At 37.9% G+C, this 23,193-nt stretch overlaps 1 protein-coding gene and 1 pseudogene across 1 annotated transcript; both read right to left on the reverse strand.

Annotated features, from left to right (window-relative positions):
- Window positions 1–6,296: 6,296 nt before the first annotated feature.
- On the reverse strand, window positions 6,297–10,868 carry LOC110703147 (annotated as a pseudogene).
- An 8,943-nt stretch (window positions 10,869–19,811) lies between these two features.
- On the reverse strand, window positions 19,812–22,662 carry LOC110703159 (F-box/FBD/LRR-repeat protein At1g13570-like). The gene is made up of 4 exons (XM_021880905.1): window positions 21,892–22,662; window positions 20,612–21,496; window positions 20,374–20,520; window positions 19,812–20,290 (listed from the first exon to the last, which is right to left on the reverse strand). Exons 1-4 carry the CDS (start codon window positions 21,937–21,939, stop codon window positions 19,967–19,969), a joined length of 1,404 nt encoding a protein of 467 aa, XP_021736597.1. The 5' UTR covers window positions 21,940–22,662; the 3' UTR covers window positions 19,812–19,966.
- Window positions 22,663–23,193: the final 531 nt, after the last annotated feature.

A 23,193-nucleotide genomic window follows, 5' to 3' on the forward strand; every position in this document is an offset into this window, starting at 1 on the left:
GCGAAAACATCAGGAACCAATATAACTTTGTAATAACAAGATAATTACTACTTGTACGAGTATTAAGGAAACCAAACCTATGACCAGTTTATTACGGAGTAAATCATATACTATCTCCGTTAATGGTTATCTGCAATATTTATAAAAAACGAGTGCTAACTATTATTTGCAACAAACTTTTTTCTTTTCTATTTTAGTAACATTTTTCTGTCAAATGACCAAAATACCCTCACTTAAAAATTATTAGCACATAATACTACACATATCTACAACCCTAATCTAACTTAATTATCTAAGCTTTTCCTCCAAACAAATCAGATATCTTGGCAGATTTCATCTCCCCACCATCTCTCTCCTCCATCTTCATCTCTCATCTTCTTCCAATTCGATCTTCCAGTTCATCATCATCTCTCATCACCATCATCCCTCAGTTCATCGTCATCATCATCTCTCATCTCTCATCATCTTCTTTCGGTGGGTTCGTGGGTGGCGTGGATGGTGGTTCGTGGGTTCTGGGTGGCGTGTGGTGGTCTAGATCTCCTCCTTCATCATCAAAATCTCACTCCTCCTTCATCTAGGTTTTGTGGGTTTCGAGGGTGGATCTAGGTGTCGGTGATTGTGGGTCTGGGTTTAGGTCTAGGTTTTGTGGTGGTTGATTCCGAGGGTGGTCGGTGGCGTGGTGTTGGGTTGTGTAGGGTAGTGGGTGGCGTGGTGTTCGGTTTCGTGGTGGTGGTGGTTTAATTGTAATTAATTCATCAATTCGTGGTCGTGGTGGTTTAATTGGGGCTTTTGGGGTTTTGGTGGTTGTTGTCGGTGGATTTTGGTGGTTGTTTTCGTTGGGTTTTGGTGGGTTTGGTGGTGGTTTCCAGTGGGTGCCTGGGTTTTCAGTGGGTTCGGTGGTGGTGGTGGTGGTTTACGGTAGTTTTCAGTGGGTTTGGTGGTGGTTTCCAGTGGGTGCCTGGGTTTTCAGTGGGTTCGGTGGTGGTGGTGTTTTACGGCGGTGGTGGTGGTTTACGGTGGGTTCGACGGCGGTGGTGGTGATTTTGGGTTTTGGGTTTGGCTGTTTAGTGGTTTTAATTAATTGTGGGTTTTTTTTATATTTGGATTAGTGCCTAAGTATATGCCCCTTATATTTCAATAATCATGTTTAAAAACTTTTGCCTAGGCCTCCGCAACCGGTACAATTGTTGCAAATAACCATTAACGGAGGAAGTAACTAGTTTCCCCTTTTTTTTTTTTAAGGACAGTTTCCTAAAATAAATGAACTACCATAAATACTACGTTGTGCGTATTAAAACGTGAACACGTAAATCGAACCATTTCTTAATAAGCAAAACGAGGCATTTAAGTAATTTTTTGCCAAGTCTGAGCTCATTTTGTACCCGTAAAGGCTGAAATAGGCTCCAAAACGCTTAACGGAAGGTTTTCCAACGCGCAAATCGAGTGGACCTCATTAACGGAATTTGCTGAATAACGGCAAGGTTACCGTATGAAAACAAAATGTATATTAGGATTACAGTGTAGAAAGTGATATATGTTAGAACACAACGTAGAAAAGTGAAATTAACAGGATTACTATATAGAAAAACCCAAAAAAATAAATTTAATAATATTAATAATATTGTGGTCTTGTGGGCGTGGTTTAACAATTTCTACTTTATTATTTTTAAAAAAGGGGACCACAACATGCCTTTTTGAACTCAATCTAACATCATCAAATGTCAGAACTTTATCTAACATTTACTCGTAACTACAAAGTACGAAGTACTGAATACTTGTACTCGTACTTATTGAGTTGGATTCGGGACCACAACATGATCAAATCCTTGAAGTGTCTGTCAATGAGTTGACTCATTGTCATCAACTATCCAAAATTCCTAATACGGAAAGTTTATGACCCTAAAATACAATTGGAGGTCACCTTACGAACACAAGAGTAATGAATTATGATGAGTTAATTTGTACTTCGTACAATGTAGTCTACCAGCTGATATGCCTGAAAAGGTTCAAGAAATTAAACTACTCGGTATAAAGTTATGTGTATAACACATGTTATTTTTATTTTAATTATTCCCATAATTGTACATTTGATTTCCATAAAATTAGAGTTGTCAAAAGCTGACCCGAACCGAAAAAATTTACCCGAAGCCGATTATTAACTGACCCGTTTGAACCCGAAAAAATGGTGACCCGAACCCGATATGACCCGACTTGAACCCAACCCTAGACCCGAGTATTTGAGACCCGAACCCGAACATGAATCGACCCGAAGATGACCCGACCTGAATATAACCCGTAAATTATTGACCTGAACCGAACCCGACCCCAAACCCGTTTTACCCGTCAAATCCGAATTTAACCCGACCAGTTACTAACCCGACTCGAATTCAACCCGACCTGTTACTAACCCGACCTATTATTAACTTGACCCGAAATTCAACCCGGTCTGTTACTAACCCAACCCGAAATCAATACGACTTGTTATTGACTCGACCCAAATTCAACTCGTATTGTTCTTAACCCACTTCGAACTCAATCTAACCTGTTATTGACCTGACCCGATTTCAAATCACCTTAAGTTCAATTTAGACACCTTATCAATATATAGTTATATAGTTACGTACTCATTTCTAAATTATTTCTACTAAGAATATGATGTTTTCTACGCAAATAAGAAGATTATATTATATGAAATTAATGACATCTTGTGTGCGTCATTTGTGTAGTTGTGTGCTTGTGCAAACGAGTTACTATGAGAAGTTCAATAGTCAATAGTTCAATACATACGACTCCTTACATAGACTAATTATAGCTATTTCCTCATTTCTAAGTGTTAGAATATATTTAGCATATATTCTCTAATTATATTGTATACATCTTTATTATTGTAGATATTGACTAGCTAAATAAAGATATATACAATAATTAGAGAATATATGCTAAATATATTCTAAGTTACTCGTAAAGTCGTAACTTCGTAAGGCTAAAACTACTCTATGTACCCGAACCTGAACATGACCCGAGTTGTAAATAACCCCACCTGATTATACCCCGCAAATTATTGACTTGAACCGAACCCGATAATGACATGACCTGATTATAACCTGCAAATTATGGACTTGAACCGAACCCGACTCGAACCCGAGAATGACCCTAACTCGTTTTAACCCTTAAAAACCCGAATTAAACTCGACCTATTATTTACCCGACCCGAATGTAACCCGACCCAAACCCGATAAGATGTATGACCCGACGTGACCCGACTCAACCATGACCCAACCCGATCCGCATAGGTTACGACATTAACCCGAATTGACCTGACTCACGCTAACCCAACCCAAACCCGATCCGTTTACCCGAATTGACAGCTCTGCATAAAATCTATCTACTTTGTATATGATATATGTACGCATTATAGCAATTATTAATTAGTTTTTTGTTTTTGTTGTTCCACCCACTTCACCCTTTGGGCTAATTCGGATTCGGGCTCAGTTCTGAGTGGTTAGGTTTCAGTCCCCTCTCAATTGTTGCTGTGGGGGATCGAACACGCGGTCATCCCTACCTAGTGCAGCCTCAATCACCATTATACCAACAACCAATTGGTACAATTATTAATTAGTTAACACGAATGGGTTTAACTTTTAACCAAACCGAGTACTTTTTCTATTTAAAAATTAATGACACACACTCCCCTCTCCCCCCTTTTTTTCTTTGACGTCTACACTTTCTTACTAAACTAGTACTCCTACACCCATGTAGTGAGGCCAGTGAACACAGAGCGAACTAATTAAACTAGTACTCCCTCCGTCTCACATAGTCACATTATAATTCTTGTTTTCATATTTTAGAGACTCAAAAAATGTTGAACGTCTTTCTATTTTTGGATAGTACATAAACACCATTATCCTCATTTTGTTAAATTTTATTCATTGAACTTTCTAATTTACCCTTGAATTATCCACTTACATTGTACTTTTTTCCACTCCATCTCTCTAACTTTTGTTCATAATTGTACTTTTAATAAATAATGAACTCGTTGTCTCTTCTTTATAATTTGTAATTCACCCAAAAAAAAAAAAAAAAAAAACCCACTCTCATACTTCTTCCGATTTTTTAATTGCACAATTTTCCTTTCACAGAAGTTGCAAATCAATTACACCACTCTCATACACCTTTTGCATTTGTTCACACCAAATGTCCAATTTACCCCTACTCACATTTGATATTATATTTTATTATCCCTCTTTTACTCTCTTTCCTATGTGTGTAGACGTGCAGTGACTCAATTAAAAAAAACGAAAAAACATTATATTTTATGTTAATTTTTTTTTGCAACTAACTAAACTACTATCTCAACCAGTATAAATATTTACTTCTGACAATTCATCTATATAAAAAGAAAAAAACAGAAACTAAAATTACAAAGATCAAAAACAAAAACAAACACAAAAGTGCGTTGGAAAGAGCGATTTTATCGGAGAAGAAAAGCAAAAACTCAAAACTAATGGCTGACTTAATAATACTCGATGGTATGATTCATATTTTCAAATACTTAGTTTGAATTCATTTTCTTTGCGTTTAGTAATTCTTTGCTTTTTATCTTGTTAATACAAAACTGAAGAATTGAATTGTAAGGAATACTACACAGATTTACACACTCTAACAAATTTCTTGAAAGTAAAATGTTTCTTAAGCATACTCCGTATTAACTAAAATCTTTGATTAATGCATTGAAGAACTAAAATCTTTGATTAATGCATTGAAGACACATCAAAAAAAATTCACCCACTGCAAGTTAATCAGCTTCAAGGACCTAAAGGAGCATACACTATCAAGAAAATCAGAAATGGGTATTACATTCGTCTAGATATGCCGGGGGCTAATGCAAATGACTTGGTAGTCGAAAAGAACCAACACCGCAAGGTCGTCTATTTTCGAGGTTTTGCGAAACGGGTTTTACACAACCTTATATCCAAGAAAGACCTACGGTTAAAAGTGATCTACGAATGCTCTGATTTCAGTGAAGTACTAGTTGATCACAAATTAATTGATGGAGTATGTAGAATTTTGATTGCTGGGGTTAAAAGTGCTTCACTTGTGTGTCGTAGACCTACGGTTGTAAATGTTTCTGGTTCACCTGAAGCTGCTCGGTACAATCATCATCCGTATAGTTTCAAAATTGGTATGACGTAAGACTTTTTTCTAAAAAATAAATTGTTTATTTATTAATTTTAAAAATTAGATTTGATAACAGATGTTTAAATATTAATCGTTGTATGCAGATGGAATCAGGGCAGAGACTGATGAGCATACCCCTGACTGCAAGTGTGGTTGCTTGGGAATCGCTAAGCTCAGATCTTATACTGGTATGCTGTTGATAATAATAATAATAATAATAATTAATATAATAATAAAATTAAAATTTTCATAAATCTATTTATCCTAATCCTAATAAATAAATTAAGCTGTAATGGTGGTGCACAATGCAGGGCCCTGGAGCGAAGAGGATGGTCGTATATACCCGTACATAGATCCTGAGATGAGCGCATTTGAAACAGAGTTCATACCCGCTGAAGACGGGTCAGGAGACTATTACCTATACAGTCGCATTGACATGCCAGGCTGCAAAAAAACAAAATAGAAACCTGTACTTGGCTAATGATCGTACCTTAAAATTTGTATGCCACTCTTCTGATTTGTCTGAAATCGATGACAAGTTTCGATTTGATGACGCTGGAGGAAGGAGGAGTTATTGTTGTCAGATTAATTTGATTTGTGACCTCGGCGATCAAAGGTGCTGTTCCTTCAGTCAAGCCTCCAAACTAGTATTTCATCATGCAGGGGTATTGAGAGCAATAATCAGAATTGAAAAAAACATGCCCTTCAAAAAGCAAAAGCTCAACCTTGAGAACGAATTAACAGGTATCATTCTACATGTGGATCCGGTGCAAATAGCACTACCTGATGCAGCAAGTTTTGACTCTACCCAGGAAGAACAGGTTATAAGTCTTGCCACCACTAGGGAAGAACAGGTGAACAGGTTACAACAAAAATATAGTGTGTATGAATGTTGCCCTTGTTGATCATTGTGTTAATTATGGGTAACTTATGTTTTTATGCAGGAAAAAGAGAAGAGAATTCAGGAACTCATTAATGCTAAAATTGAAGAAAAAATAGTGCGTAGTTTACGATGGGCCACTCCTGAAGAAATGAATATTGCAATGCAAGTAACTTCAAAGTTGCTCATGGCAAAAATGGCCATGGAACTATCTCAAGAAGAAATACCTGATGCAGCAAGTCTTGACTCTACCCTGGAAGAACAGGTAATAAATCTTGCCACCACTATGGAAGAACAGGTTAACAGGTTACAACAAAAATATTGTGTGTTTGAATGTTGCCCTTGTCGATCAGTGTGTTGATTATGGGTAACTAATGTTTTTATGCAGGAAAAAGAGGAGATAATTCAGGAGCTCATTTATGCATCTGAGAAAAATATGGAAACTTCATTAAAATTTTATGTTGAAGCAAAGGAACTTCTAGCAGCCCACAGAATGTGCATGATTCGAAGTGAAGATGACAAAAAAACTGTAGAGAAAAATAACATGGAGTACGATTATGTTCTGATCCCAGCTAGTAAAGAGACTGCAACTATTGTAAAAAGCTATTTACCAGAGGAAGATAATTCCACCAACGAAGCAAAAGCTACTAAAGAAGAGAATGCGCCCAAAGAAAAGAAGAGGGAGATCATACTCTATGTTCCAAGGGTGTAGGAGCGGTGATTATCAAAGTGGGATGCGGAGATAAGTATGATAGACTATAGCTTTATGTGATCTACTTACTTGGTTCATATATCTTAGTTGAAATTGTTAATGCTACTGAGATTAGTAAGATAATTCCTTCAACACAGCATAAAGAATGCATTTACATCAGGGTGTTTACATTTACATCTAAATTGTTATGCTATTGTAAAGTCATTTACATACAACTAAGAAGAACTAACAGCAAGGCAATCATAATCACTGGTAAAAATTGGTGTATACATATTTGCAAATCCACTCACATGTCTTTACAAATATACAATCTGTAAATCTGTATATATAATTATCCAAGCAGGGTAAGACCATTATGGTATGGAAATAAAAGAATGGAGTTAGCATAACTAAACTTTTCTGAGGGGTTTGCAAGCAGAACAAACATGTACGAGTAACTTGGATGAACCTTTGACTATTTAAAACTTTTTAATTACCTTGTTTCTGAAATAGGGGAATTGTAAACACTTACAGGCCAAAATTGCACATATGCACGAATTCCATGTCATTATCCACATACTTGCTCCATAGCTCCTTCTATTGATTCATTTTCAATATCAAGACAAGGCTTCATGCTCCCACTAAAATGCATGACTGCCGCATTAGTAATTCTCACACTAGGATTATAACCAATCCCAAGGACATGTCAGGATTTGTCAATAACTTTGTTTTCGAGTAGAATGTAGCCAAGCAAGATGGAAGGGTTCCTTGCTGTCACATGATATGGTCTTCATTCTAGAAAACATCATGTGAGCAATGAAGTCAAAAGAGGATCCAGCTCAAGACACTTGAGCATTAGCATAGAAATAGAAATATTGAAGTAAAATACACAAAGCTCAGAAGGGAGACATAATCATACCAAGTTCTGCCAGTAATACTAATGGTACTGCTCTGTGCATTTCTCACGCCTCCAAGCTAAGCATCCGACCAAATATGTTCATCCCATAAGCCCATGCACACTTGCACAGGCTTTGGGGTGGAAGTCCTCCCGAATTAGATTATGAAAGAAGTTCAAGTACTATGAGTACCCATGGAAGGACCCAAAGTAACTCTCAACAGCACCATTCACCTTACCATCTAGATCAATGTTCCATAAATCAGTCAAATCTTTCTGAACCTCAACATCACCGTCCAAAAGCACAATATGGTGCAGGTCAGGATACATCTGGGGCAAGTAAAATCAGAAATTATTGAGCATCGGCAAGTTCTTGGTATCTTTAGTAGCATTTAATGCCTGGTTCTCAGAGTCATGAGTTTGTGACTTTGCTGATTCAACCAGTCTAAGCAATGGTCCATAATATGGGTTCGCTTTGTCTGGTCTTGTTGGTGAATGCTTATCCTCAGACACTGAAAGTCTTCCATTGGTTTCACTTCAACATGGGCTCCCCCTGTGCAAAGTCTCATCTTGAACCAAACCTTCATTGCCGCAACAATCTTCCTATCTATCACCACATGGAAAACATGCTTCCATGGCTCTTTTGCATTCTTCACCACTGAATACATAACAACTGATACGCAATGACAATCTCTGAGTATATCGCATAATGATACAAGGTTGGGTCCTCAAACTCAGGTTTCGGCTCTTCATCCTGATACTTGGGCAAATCTCTCTACAACAAACCTCAAGCAAGAGAATGCCAACTTTTAGGCACAGATTTCGCAGCAACGTAGCTTGTAATTGCACCGTTCGTTTTTCGCTTTTACAAACTGCTCATAAACATTATGGTGCAATTTAATTGATTGTCATACGACTCTTTCACTTCAGCAATCAATCATCAACCTTGCAACCTTCACTTCCTTCTCAAATTGCCTCAAGACATCCTCATCCACAGTGCCTTTAGTCTCAAACAAAGCAGCACAGCAAGCTAGTTTAGACAACATACAAGCAATTCAACAAAAACAGCATCATAAATCATAAAATCAATAAGAACAATAAAAAAAGGCAGCAAATTTCAAGAGTAAAGAAAACATACAGGATCTGGAGAAGATGGATAAGAAGAAGATGTGAAGAAGAGTTTAAGAGCAGCAAGGAAGAGGAGAGAGAAAACGACGGAAGATCGGGTATGACATTATGCTTCGTATACCCATCAAACCCGACCCGGACCCACCTCTTCCTCCTCTCTCAGCAACCGCCATTGTTGCACTTCTTCAGAGATCTCAATATACCCTTTTCAATGGATGATTCAAACCCGAATTTCAGAATCTGGGTTTTTGCAATTATCAGAGAAAAGGTGTATTTGAGTGTAAAATGAGAGTGAGAGTGAAGAAGATGGTTTTGGGTTTGGGGAATTTTTGACGGAAATTTAAAATTCAGTATGGTCTTGAACCAAACCTTTATTGCTGCAACAATCTTCCTATCTGTCAGTTGTCACCACATGGAAAACATGCTTCCATGGCTCTTTTCCATTCTTCACCACAGAATTCACAAGAACTAATACAGCAATGAACTCTCTGAGACTATTGCATAATTACACAAGTTGGGTCCTCAAACCCAGGTTTTAGCTCTTTATCCTGATACTTGGCAATTCTCTCTCTAACAAACCTCATAGCTAGAGACTGCAAACTTTTAGGCACAGATTTCGCAGCAATGTAGCTTGCAATTGCACCGTTCTTTTTTGCTTTAACAAACTGCTCATGAACAATATGGTATCCTTTAATTGATTGTCATACGACTCTTTAGCTTCAGTAATCAATCATCAACCTTCACTTTATCCTTCATTTCCTTCTCAAATTGCCTCAAGACATCCTCATCCACAGTGCTTCAGTCTCAAACAAAGCAGCATGGTAAGCTGGTTTAGACAACATGCTTTTAAAATTCTGGCCAACTCATCATACAGCTTGAGCTGCGTGAATTATCGAGCTCCAGCTTTCGTGCATAGCATGAACAAGCATGACATGATCATGGGCTTGTTTATAAATCAAGTCCAGCCAGTATTCAATGGATTTAACTTCAAAGCTAAAAATGACCTATAAATATATGCATTCCCAGTTGTTGCAATTCCTGTTTCAACCACCAAATCATAAGCAAAAACAATTCCAATTTCCATAACCTATACAAATTCCACAGACACACTTTATCTAGCCGCAATAATAAAACATACAGAGACAAGACAAGCTAGGTTGCAGTTTATAATACACATCTACATACCATTTTCACATCATAATTCACTCCCTCCATTAATCCTTCAAAACTAAAAAAGGAAAACAATTAAACAAACCCTAACATTCCATAACAAACTATCCGAATTTTCCTCAAACACATTCTACAGCAAGATTGAAAATACCACAATTGCTTGCACAAAAATCCATTATACACACTATTTACAAGAAAAGAAACTAAATTTAATTAAATTAACTGTTTTCCTACATAATCTCACTATTGTCTAAATTAACAAAGTCTGATTCTAAAAAAAAAAAAAAAAAAAAAAAAAAAAAAAATGAGCAAAATCCAACAAATTCAATGAGATAAAAGCAATTAGAAACTCAATAACATAAACTATTAAAATATAAAATCAATTGGGTAAGCTAAAACTAGTGATACTAAGATAATAAAAACATCATGAATTATTAAATTAATAAATAAATTATTAAAATGGAGCAAAATACAAGAGTAAAGCAAACATACGGGATCTGATTATCTGAAGAAGATGTGAAGAAGAGTAGAAGAGGAGAAAGAAAATGACAGAAGATCGGGTATGACATTATGCTTCGTATACCCATCAAACCCGACCCGGACCCACCTCTTCCTCCTCTCTCAGCAACCGCCATTGTTGCACTTCTTCAGAGATCTCAATATACCCTTTCCAATGGATGATTCAAACCCGAATTCAGAATCTGGGTTTTTGCAATTATCAGAGAAAAGGTGTATTTGAGTGTAAAAGAGAGTGAGAGTGAAGAAGATGTTTTGGGTTTGGGGAATTTTTGACGGAAATTTAAAATTATTTTTGATCATCGATCTACCATGTCGGTAGTGGTTGTTGTTATTTACTTGTTTAGAAGAAATTATAGTGTTTCTCAACATGAATTAGCGGTTTTGAGTTCCATTTTTTTGAAAAAAAAAAAAAAAGAGTAACGGTTATGAGAAATTAGGGTGGCCTCGTTGTTCAGATAAATTATATTTGATACGTTATATGGGTGAAATTTCAAATTTGGCTAACTCGAATCTAGATGGTCAGACATTATTTTTGGGATTTTCGGCCAGGCTTAGGGGTGCTAATTGAGTTGAGTAGCTCGCGAGCAACTCGAACTCAATTCGGTCAAAACTTGACTTCAGTTGGCTGACTCATGTTCGGCTCAACTTGAGACGTTAACGAGCATGAATAAAAGGCAAGTTCTGACTCGACTCGATAGGCTCGTGAGGAACTCGATAATATATTTTAGAAATATAAAATTTAAACACGGTTTTCATGATTAAAAAACTTTGACACTTAATAAGAGTTTATTTATTTCATCAAAAAATTAATGAGTAAAGTTCTAATAATAAATAAATAAAAAGAAAACTTATATAAAGTGAGAAAAATAAAGGCATAGATATAATTTATTAATTTTACATTGATCAAAACCTTAATGAGCATATCGCGAGCTACTAGACGATACGAGTACTAATGAGCTTAGCGAGTAGCGAACACGAGTTGAGCCCATGTAAACAAAAAATGAATCGCTAAACATCGCCCGCAAATTACTATATAAAGCCCACAAATATGACATAGTTTGACATTTATGCCCATTTTCCAAAATTGAACAAATCTCTAAAAATAAAAAATGTGGAGCCGTACTGGGTCGTCGGGGGAGACCGGAGGGCAGGCCGGAGATGCGGGGGACGCCGGAGGTACATCGTCGTCGACGGAAAACGAGGTAATTCACGGTTAAAATTCACGTTTTACGTGCCGGCGTCTGAAATAGGTGGTCGTGCAGTGGCGCCGGCGCCTAGTTTGGACGCCAAAACCGTAGGATGGACGTCCAAGCCAGACGCCTAAACCACCACACTGGCGTCCAGCTTGGAAGCCACCACCACCAGACTGGCGTCCTGGCCAGGCGCCAGTCCACTGGCTGCGGCGTCCTAGCCAGGCGCCAGTGCTGTGGTTGTGGCGGCCTTGGCAGACGCCAGCCACCTTTTTTTTTTTTTTTTCTTTTTTTTTTTATTGTTGTTTTATTTTTATTTTTTTTTTTAAATTTGAAAAATCGAAAATGAATTTTTAGAAAAATACGAAATTGTTTTATATTTGAAAATTCGAAATGGGTTTTTTTAAAATTAATTTTGAAAATTTGAAATGGTTTTTTTTTTTAAATTAAGTATGAATATTCGAAATGGGTTTTTTAAAAAATTAAGTTTGAAAATTGAGAATGGTTTTTTGTAAAATTAAGTTTGACAATTCGAAATTGTATTAAAAAAAATTGGAAATGGTTTTATATATATATATATTTTTTAATTTATTTCAAATTGAAAATTGAAAACGGTTTTTTTTTAAATTAAGTTTAATAATTTAATGTTTTTATTTATGTTGTGAGTAGATTTGTGTTAATGTATATCAAAATATTTAATTGTTTATGTAAATTTTATAAATGATTGTGTTTAAAATTTGTATGTGTATGTGTATGAATAATATTATACATAATTATGTTTTTAATTATGTGCTAATTCTGTGCAAATATAGAAATTAAATGTATTATCCGTTAAACGTATTTATTATAATATATAATTGATGCAGGATTATGGTGGAGACAGAAATGATTACAGTGGGATATTTGGACATGATGGTCCATTCGAAGAAGCTCAACAGGCGGTTGATTGGGCAAAACAGGTTGCAATTGCAGTTGGATTTTGCTTGGTAGTAGTAACTCATAAATCTCAACGGGATGGTAGAATGGATCGCATTTTGAGATGTGACCGTTATCGGAAAAGAGAAGAAAGAGATTTTCGTACAGCCACTCGGTTTGATACAAAGCGGAAAGGTTGTGGGTGTGAGTTCAGAGTAAAGGTTCGACAACTACGGAGTCGTGACGGTTGGGAAGTGATTGGTTACTCTAAATGGGGGTATCACAACCATGAGATGATAGTATATGAAGAGGGTCATCGACAGCTGAGCGGCTTAAGTCCTGCTGCGAAACTAGTTGTGAAAGAAATGAGTGATGCTCAAGTCAAGCCTGCTAAAATATTAGCATCTGTGTTAGAGAAATTTCCAGAAGACCATCCAAACCGAAGACACATCTACAACGTCAGACATCAACTCAGGTTTGAACAGTCAGAGGGAAGCAACCCTATACAACAGCTGCTACACCAGGCACAATCACGTGGTTACCTGTTCTGGTTTGATTCTGATGAAGATACAGCGGAGGTGACTCATCTTTTCCTTGTGCATCCTGATTGTGCTGATATGATCAAGTCTTGGCCATTTGTGATTTTGATCGACTCAACGTACAAGACAAACAAGTACAAGTTCCCACTGGTTGAGATCATGGGTATGACTCCAACGAACCAGAACTTTTTGATTGGTCATGCAATCATCAAGGATGAGACGGCTCCAAGTTATTATTGGGTGTTGGAGAAGCTGAGAAACTACATCGGGCCTAATGTTCATCCAGCAGCCATCGTCAGCGACTGTGAGGGAGGTCTCTTTGCCCCCATAGCAGAGCTGTTTCCAGAATCGAACCACTTATTGTGCACATGGCACATCAACAAGTGCGTGAAAGTGAAAGCCTACAACCTTTTCAACAAGAATTTGGAAATGGCAGAGAGATTGGTGAATGGTAAGTGGCGGAAGATCCTACAGGCTACCACAGAGGAAGCGTATGAGCGAGCATTGGCTAACTTCAGGGATTCGTACCAGTGGTGTCCGGCACTGGTGGACTATGTGATGCAGCAATGGGTCCCTCACAGGGAAAAGTTTGTCAAATATTGGACAAACCAGGTACTTCATTTCGGGAACACTACAACATGTAGAGTTGAGAGCGCTCATAGAGCTACCAAGGACTGGATTGATTCATCGACCGCTGTTTTGGATACACTGTTCGATAGACTTAACAAGTCAATTGAAACTCAGAAGAACGGCATCAGGAACTCTCTAGAGGACTCCAGACGACGACATGGTACGATGTATAGCCATTTTATATTTAAGATTCTCCATGGTCGTGTGTCGCACTACTGCTTGGGGTTGATTCTCACTGAGCTGAACAGGATGAGGGACTTGGCTGACGAAGTGTATGCTCGGTGTGGGTGTGCTATTTCAGTAACCCATGGATTACCTTGCGCATGCACCATTCACCGCGTTATTACAGAAGAAAGGGCGTCGTTACATGTTGATCAGGTCCATTCATTCTGGAGGACGCTTGTTATTGGTGAGCATGCAGACACTCAAACGGCCGACCGTGAACAGGAGGAGTTGGAGCAGTTTCGTTCGATGTACGACCGAGTGTCCTCCAGCCATCCTTCTATTATTCGTGACGCTACTCATGTACTTCATGACATGTTCCACACGTCTACCTTAGATTATGAAGAACCCGAAGGAGTTGACCGTCCTCGAGGTCGACAACGGCGGAACAGGAGTGCGTTTGAGTATATCCGTGGTCTTGGTCGTGGTCGTGCTCGTGGTCGGACATCCTCATCTAGTCGTAGTCAATCTTCATCGTCTGTGAATATGCCCCTGAGAACTGGTACGTTTTGGTTGTTTACATTGCACATAGTTTTAAAGTGTTACTCCTGCCTTCTTAACTGTCTATTTTTATATGGTGAATAGGAAGAAACGATGTTGATCAGTTTCCGTACAAGGAAAGGATACCTGCGATCATCATGCCGTACTTGGAAGGGTGGAATGATGTAGTCGGAGATGGTAACTGCGGATTCCGGGTCGTGGCTGATGTTTTTCAAATGGGCGAAGAGAACTACGGTTTGGTGCGTGAGTTGATGTACAGCGAAATTGCCTCTAACCGAAATGTTTATCGTCATGTGTACCAGGATGACTTGGATGGCGCTCTGCGACGTATCCGGTGGGGAGGTGGACCTTGCGGCCAAAATCATTATTTTGACGCGCCCCTAGATCTGTTTGCCGTTGCAAACATTTACAAATGCGCAGTCATGCATTTCGGCCTGGGAGTGCATAGTCAAGCTTATTATTCTTGTACCACGGTTCTCCCTTGGCGGTCGCGTGAGACTGTCACCACACCGGTCAGAGAGCTAGCTATTGCGTTTCTTGGGTCGCCATACAGACATTTCATCCGACTAGACATGTCATCCGATTTTCCAGTGCCACCGATAATACCTCGGTGGTACAACATTCGCACAGCGAGCGTAGAGGGTTGGGATGCGCTATATCATGACTGGATCCACGAATGGAACACCCTAGCTGCATTTTAGTTTTTCATGTTTACATTCTTCTTATGTAATCTTATTTGTACGTTGCTCTTTTAATGAGAACATTAATCTTTTATATTGTATTGCTTACTGCATTCTATATGTTGCATGGGTAAGTTGCGCGGATCCACGAACGGTTATATCAAAATTTAAAATCAGCAATGATAATATGTTTAAGTTGGAAGCTAAAAGAACAATCTAAAATGTTACAAACTTACAACATAATGTCCAATTTAATAAATTAAAACGATAATATTTAAAGTGCTCTATAAATAAAATGACAAAAACATCAGTAATCCCTCCTCGACGACGACTCCCACTGCGCAAGGGTCTGTTCCAGACTATCAACAACAGTTCTCCCTGTTGCACTCATGTTGTCCTTCTCAAGAGAGAGTTTCTGTACGTCCTGCATTATCTTTCCCATCCACTGCATACAACAAAAAACAAAAGATGAAATACAATAACAACATATAAAACTTAATTAAAAGACAACGATAAATATAATATGAGACATACCGCTTCCATGGCAGTAGGCGGTGGCACATAATCATCATCGCTGTGGTCGAGATCTGCGATCAACCTCGGGTGCGAATACCGGTTGAACCATTCCATGTAGTAATGGTCACACATGGGAGGAACCCCAGAGGGCGGCCGCTGCAACTCCGCAGTCCATAAGCGGGCCACCATCGGAAACTGGTCCCACGTCCCGGTCATGATATCCGGCCATTGCACGACGTAGTCCCTCGACGATGCAGGTCGGACCGCCTTCATCGGGCATGCCGGGGGAGGAGGGACAACTTGGACAAATCCAAGCTGGCGAAGACAATGCTGGGGCATGTACGCCTCGACGATCTCACGATACTGAATGAGTCCCGTGTACAGGGTCCTGGGTACCCTAACACTAGGGTTCGGGCCGAAAGGCATCCAGTTCACCTGCACATAGTTTTAAAATTTAATAACATGAATATAATATGTGCAAATAATAAAATGTAGAAACAATTTATAAACGTTACCTCTAAGGGGGACAGCCTGTCCAGCAATAACCGTATCGATCGGAGGCGGTCAACGAACTTCTTCTCCGAGCGCGGACTCCACGCACAAGCACGCGGCATCCCCTCATCAATAGGAACCGGGTCACGATGTGGTCGCAATGCAGGAAAGTACTCGTATATCCAGGTCTGCAATAGAGTCAGACACCCAGTGATACCTGCCGCGTCAGCCCGACTCGCAAATCCTAGTTGGCAATACAAATACGCCAACGTAGACGATCCCCAGGAAAACTGGCCTACACTGTTGGGGTCACACGCCTCTACTATGTCGCGTGGCCTGAGCTTGTTTCCGCCGCTCTTATCCGGAAACAAGGTACATCCGAGGAGTAGAAAAACATAAGCACTCAGCTGTGCGTCGTGCGTCCTACGTGCACTGGGGTACAAACACCGCTGCAACACGGATGCGATCTTCACACCTCCGTGCTCCCAAACACCTAGCGCCTCGGTGTACAGTGCAGCCCTGTCCACCGCCAACAACTCCGCCAGCAAATCTGCCTGATCCGCATCAGCCACAGCACAAAGTCGTTTACCCTCAACACGAATCCCCAGAATGGCCTCGACGTCATGTAACATGATCGTCATCTCACCGAACGGAAGGTGGAAAGAGTTTGTATCCGGCTGCCATCGCTCAACGAAAGCCGTGATCAGCGTACTGTCAATCTTATCGTGCATGGTGGCAGGAACGTGATTCACCCCAGTGCCCTCCAGTCGCACGAACATCTCGCTCTCCGCCGGCCAAGCCTCAGCCCATGTACGCAAAAAGCTACAAGTCTTTTCCCGGGTATGACATTTTAACAACCCCGTAACTGAAGGCCTCTCCTGGTCTTCCCAAATACGGGCAGCTATGTGTCCTAGAAAGCTAGGAATCACACTCCCGTCAACAGGCCCACCGGGCACCTCACTCCTAACAACCCAAGAATCATTACCGGCCCTCGACCGTTTCCTGCTTGCCCCAGATACAGTGGACGCAGATGATGTGCCAGATCTACTAACAAACCTACCACCCCTACCCTTACGCACCTCCACCATATGTGTCTCGTACATGTCATCAACCCTGTGACTGAATGGACCGTAATCATCATACGGTCCACTGCCATCGTCCACATCCTCATCCTCATCTGCGCCCTCCTCCTGCTCCTCCTCCTGGTCACCCTCCTCAGCATCATCATCGTCATCGTCATCCTCATCCCGACGGTGGATCCGTTCTCTACGAGCTGAGGCCGAAATACCACGGGATCTAACATGTCTATGCCCCGACCTCTCCACTGAATAGCTTCTACTAAGAAGCTCTACATTCTTCCCCGCACCATGACGACCCAGTGAACTCTACACCAAAAATGTAAAATATATAAACATACAAAAAATTATACGAAAAATAGCTACCACTACCCAAATCAAATAAACTAAAAACATACTAACAAATTAACATAATAAAGTGCATGTTGTTAATCAAAAATGTTACAAAAATTTCAAATTATTTCAACTAATTAAACATATATAAATATTATACGGCATACACAAATACACACATAATACCCTAATATATTACAAAATTTAGGATTTCCAAAAAGAATAAAAATTATTTCAAATAATTAAACATAAATACACACAAAAAAATAAATAAAAAAAAACAATTACACATTAACACAAACAATTTCCACATACTACATCAATTAAGGCATAAAAAATGTTTAAACATGAAACATAAAACAAAAAAAACATAAACAAAAAAAAAAAAAACTGATTTTATAAAAATAAAATATACACGACTTATAAAAAAAACACATAAAGTTGATAAATATTTAAAAAAAAAATAAAACACATTAACGAAAAAAAATTAGACATAACACAAAATTATTTTAAATAAAAATAAATTTCTGATTTTGCGAAATAAAAAAAAAAATTAAAAAACCAAAACAAAATCAAAAAAAAAATAAAACCAAAAAAAAGAAAAACAAAATAACAAAAACAAATAAAAACAAAAAAAAAATAAAAAAAAAAAAGGGAGGTGGGGCGCCTGGCCAAGTCGCCCACCCACTGGCGGTGGCGCCAGTTCTGGCAGCCGTAGCCAGTGGGCAGGCTCCTGAAATGGACGCCCACCCAATGGCCCAGGCGCCAGATCTGGACGCCACAGCCACTGGCCCGGCTTCTGGTTTGGACGCCTGGCCTGGTGGCTGGGCTTCCAAGCCAGACGCCACGCCACCGGCGTTGGCTGCCACACCGGACGCCCCACCACGCGCCACCGTTTTCTTATTATTTTTTTTTAATAAAAAATATTAAATAATTACCTTGCCACCAGGTCGCCGCCTTTCCTCCCCCGTCGCCGCCGCCACCTCCTTCCCTTGCCGCCTAGACATTGTCGTATTTAGGAGTGGTAGATTTTCTTTTTTTTTTTAGAGAGAAGTAGAGAGTTTTTTTTTTTAAAATGATAAGGGCAATAAAGTCACACCAAGTCATATTTGTGGGCTTTATATAGTAATTTGCGGGCGATGTTTAACAAATCCCAAAAAAAATCGAGTTGAGTCGAGCACCCCTCAACTCGTAATCGACTCACTCGATTAGCATCCCCTACTTAGGCCGTATATGTATTATCTATGTTTTCAAGTTTACCCCAATAATGCTTGAATTGATTTGGCCTATATTCATGACATAATATCAAAAAAAAAATTATTATTTATCGTCAAAACTCATTATAACGAATATATAATCGTTTTACTATATGTGAAAAAAAAAAAAAAAAAAAATCACATGAAACTAGTGGAAGTTAATGTTTAAAGGTAGCAAATACGAATATAATATAGCATAATAAGAATAATAACGTCTAAAATGAATGTTTCAAGTTGGAAAATTGAGGTAATTGGTCACAGCCTTTTATGTTAGCACAGAATTGATGGTGCAAAACTGTCTTGAATTGCAGCACACAATACCTGGAAATTTCAGCATAGACATGGAAGGCAATTCCAGCGCAAAGTTCATTGTTAAACCACTACACTTACTACTAATCAAGTCAAGAGAATACCATTCAGCATTCACATGCAAACCGAATGCAGGATTAGGGGTCAGATTGAAATGTGAAATAAATACTTGCATATAGCTCAAGTACCTCCAAGTAGTGATTATAAAAGCAGCTACTTGGCAGCACAGTCGTCGCATTGAAGATGCAAGAAATCCATCCAACACCAGATTTCTTTAGATTTCTGAATACACAGTTGAGTAATAAGATTACTCATATCCTGCAAAAATGACAGACCCATCCATAAGATATGTGATAAAGAGATGAGAAAATTCAGAAGCCAAAATCAATTTGCTTCTGCTTACCTTAAAGAGAGTAACCGTGACAAGTACAGACTCCCAACTTAAGGAGATAAGAGGAGAGAACTGGTTCAAAAAAATGTTTTCTCCTCTAGGAAATATTGCATGCATATCTGATTCTAAACAAGTTTTAACTGATAGAATTAGTTAACTCATTCTGCATCCTTGATATAATTTCGGACATAAGAAGGGTGTTTTGCTAATTATATTATGTTGTCCTTGTGTCTTTATCTAAAACTTCAGTTCAAACTTCAGAATGCTTTTCGACTGATAAATAATTTTGAAAATGGCATATAACTCCATAATATAAAAAGGTAATTATTGAAACAATTTTGGCACTGGCTGATTACATAATTCTATAAGCAGAAAACACAAATAACTGCCTAAATTTACAGTATCTTTATATTTTAGTTAAATAATAAAAAAATAAGTGTACAATTCAGCCACTACTAATCATGAAATATCAGCTGGACATTTGTATACAATATTTTCCTGAGTTCCTGCACACATATCTTGCAATTTTCAGCCTCATCTGCCCTCCATTTTAAACGGTTTTGCACAAACAACTCATCTCCAGACCTATCAGTAGCATATGCACTGAGATTAATCTTCTGGAGAGAATCGGTGCATTCAACAAGATAGGCAAGAAAGTCTATGGTATATACATCGGCTCTAAAGCCAGACAACTTGACCTCTTTAAGGTTCTTATGTGGAGACATAGACGGCAATTCTAGTGCTTCCATTTCCTTGAGAGAAGCTCTTGTTGGTGAAAGCTACAAGCCACGCAAAGAAAAAATAAAATCAATTAGGACCAGGAATAGGGGAATTCAGATTGACATGTGAAAGAAATACTTACATGTAGCTCAAGTAGCTCCAAGTATGGGGCTGCACTGATTATAAAAGCCGCTACTTGGCAACATAGTCGTATTGAAGATGAATTTGCATCCAACGCCAGAGTTTTTAGATTGCTAAACACACAAAGTTCCATAAAATTACTCATATCCTGCACAGATGACAGACCCATCCATCATGTAAGCAAAAGTAGCCAAAAGATAAGAAAAATCAGTACGCTCAATGAATTTGCTTCTGCTTACCTCAAAAAGAGCAACTGAGACAACCATAGATTCCAGCTTAGGGAGATAAGAGGAGAACTGGTTGAAAATAAAGTTTTTTCCTCTAGGAAATATCGGGTGCATATCTGATTTTAAACCAGTTTCAACTGATAGGCACAGGGATGCAAGCTGTGGAGCATCCTTAATACATAATCTTACCTTATAACCTCCTTCATACATGAATGACACAAGATTTGGGGCCAAAAGTTCCAATTTATTTAAGTCAAAACAATCGTGCAGCTTCAGTGATTTCAGCTTTAGGTGAGGAGCTGTATTCTTAGCATTAACTAGCCCACGATTAAATCTCAAATGAAAATTTTCTAGAGAGGAACAATTGTATAAAATTATGTCAAATACTTGGTCAGAAAGGTTTACAGACCTAAGTCGGAGATCTCTTAAAGACACAAAGCTTCTAACATTGGGAGAGGAACGATTTAATATCATCATCTCTTCTCGAGCAAACACATGGAGAGGAACATGATAATCGTCAAAACCTTCATGTCTAGGCCAACCTCCGAAGTCGAGTTCAAGCTCAGAAACACGATTTCGAGTTGCAAAGGAAATCCATTCATCGATATGAGACTTAAATCTCTCAGACATTGGGTGCACAATCCTGAATTTATGCAACTTTCCACCATTAAATTTCTCCAAAACTTTGTTGACTCTATGCACAAGTATTTCAGTATAATAGGTTTTCTTAAGAAATCCAAAGTCAAGAATAGGGTATGATACCCATACATCAGCCCATCTCTTTGAAAGGATGCTAGTAGTTATTGCTTCCTTCAATGTTAATCTTGCCACAATATTTGACAGGAGTTCATCTGGCAAATCACTAATCCGGTCTTTCTCTTCAATTTTTTTGAATCGCTGAATTTTCCAAACACAATTGAAAAAAAAAACATAAATCATGTCGCAAAACACAAAAATTTAATCATAATACTATCAGTTTTGTTTGTTGCAAAGAACAAAACTTTAATCATAATACTATCATTTGTTTGTTGCAAAGTATTAAACTATAACCATAACACCATCAATCGTATTGCAATTTGCAAAGCACACAACTGTTACCCTAAATTGGAATACATTGCAAAGCATCAAAATTAACCATAACCCTCGATTTTTTTTGGGGCAACCCTCGATTTTGTTTCTAACAAAGCACAAAAATAAAACCATAATACGATAAATTAGATTCAAAGCACAAAATTGTAACCATAAAACTATCAATTTTGTTGTTAAAATATACCAATAAAAGCTAAACTGACCTTTAAATTACGAAATAGAGGATGACCCAGAACACTTGAGTCGGCCATGCCTTTCGATTTTATACAAACTTCGATCCGGACCAATTAAATTAATGCTGAAATCAAAAAGAAATTCCTCGACTTCAAATCTGATGGAAACCCCTGTATTTTAGTTTTAATCTTATGTACTTTTGAAAATTACTTGGAATTTATGTCAATTGAACTTGATTAAATAGCGAAAACATCAGGAAACCAATATAATTTTGTAATAACAAGATAAATACTACTTGTACGAGTATTAGGAAACCAAACCTATGACTAGTATATTACGGGGTAAATCATATAACTAGTTTCCTTTTTTTATTTTTTTTATTTTTTTTTTAAGGATAGTTTCCTAAAATAAATAAACTACCATAAATATAACTCCCTTCGTTTCTAGACAATAATTGGACCATTTTTATTTTAATTACTTTGACTATGAAGTATGGGATAAAGATTTTATTTTATTTTATTTTATTTTATAACTTAGTCATGTAGAAACTTGTTTAAATCATTGTAGGTAGTAGATATCAAATTTTATTTTCTTGTCCCATGTAAAGTGGGAGGGCAATCTTGTTGCTCACCATCTCGCAAAATTTATTTCGTTTGGTGTTGAGCAAATATGGGTAAATCATAGTCCTTGTAAGTTTTATATATTAATTTATTGCTTTATATCTTGTTAATACAATTGAAGTAAATATTTACTTCAACTGAAGAATTGAATTGGCGCAAAAGTAAATTGCTAAAGAATACTACAATAAATAGTTTATTATTAATCTTGAACATTAATGGTAAGTAGTATTTGTAATTTCTTTGGAAAAGTGTAAATAATGCAATTAAAATAACGGATGAAGTAATTAACAAATTACATAAAAGTATTTATGAATAACAAATTACATAAATATTTATAATTATAAAAACAAATGATTTATTCAACAAAAGTATTATCATTTAGCCCTGGGCCACCAAAATATTATAAACGGCTATGCTTCCAACACCATCCTTAAATTGATGATCGATCATAATTTTACTGAAATTATGACAATCGTCATGAAATTTGACAGTAACAGCATAAGACCTCTCGGAGTCTTTCTTTGAAAATTCTCTAGTAAAAACCCTTTTAATGACACCTCAACCTAATCTCTGCCTGTTCTTCGTCTGTATCGACTACAAAATCATCCGACTTAACGCCAGACATGTCTATTCGTAGATATCCATTTTTCAGCTTCTTCATGTGATAACCTCCTTTGGGTCCTCGAATTTCGTTCACTTGCAGCGGGTGAA

Source organism: Chenopodium quinoa, unplaced genomic scaffold (assembly GCF_001683475.1).
Source record: "Chenopodium quinoa cultivar QQ74 unplaced genomic scaffold, ASM168347v1, whole genome shotgun sequence".
NCBI classification, from domain to species: domain Eukaryota; kingdom Viridiplantae; phylum Streptophyta; class Magnoliopsida; order Caryophyllales; family Amaranthaceae; genus Chenopodium; species Chenopodium quinoa.

Bases quoted from the DNA above. Each gene is read 5' to 3' on its own strand.
- LOC110703159 (XM_021880905.1), bottom strand. From the start codon at position 21,939: ATGGCCGACTCAAGTGTTCTGGGTCATCCTCTATTTCGTAATTTAAAG. The intron at 21,497-21,891 runs GTCAGTTTAGCT...TGGAAAATTCAG, and splicing joins CTCTATTTCGTAATTTAAAG to CGATTCAAAAAAATTGAAGA. The intron at 20,521-20,611 runs GTAAGCAGAAGC...TCATCTGTGCAG, and splicing joins TCTCAGTTGCTCTTTTTGAG to GATATGAGTAATTTTATGGA.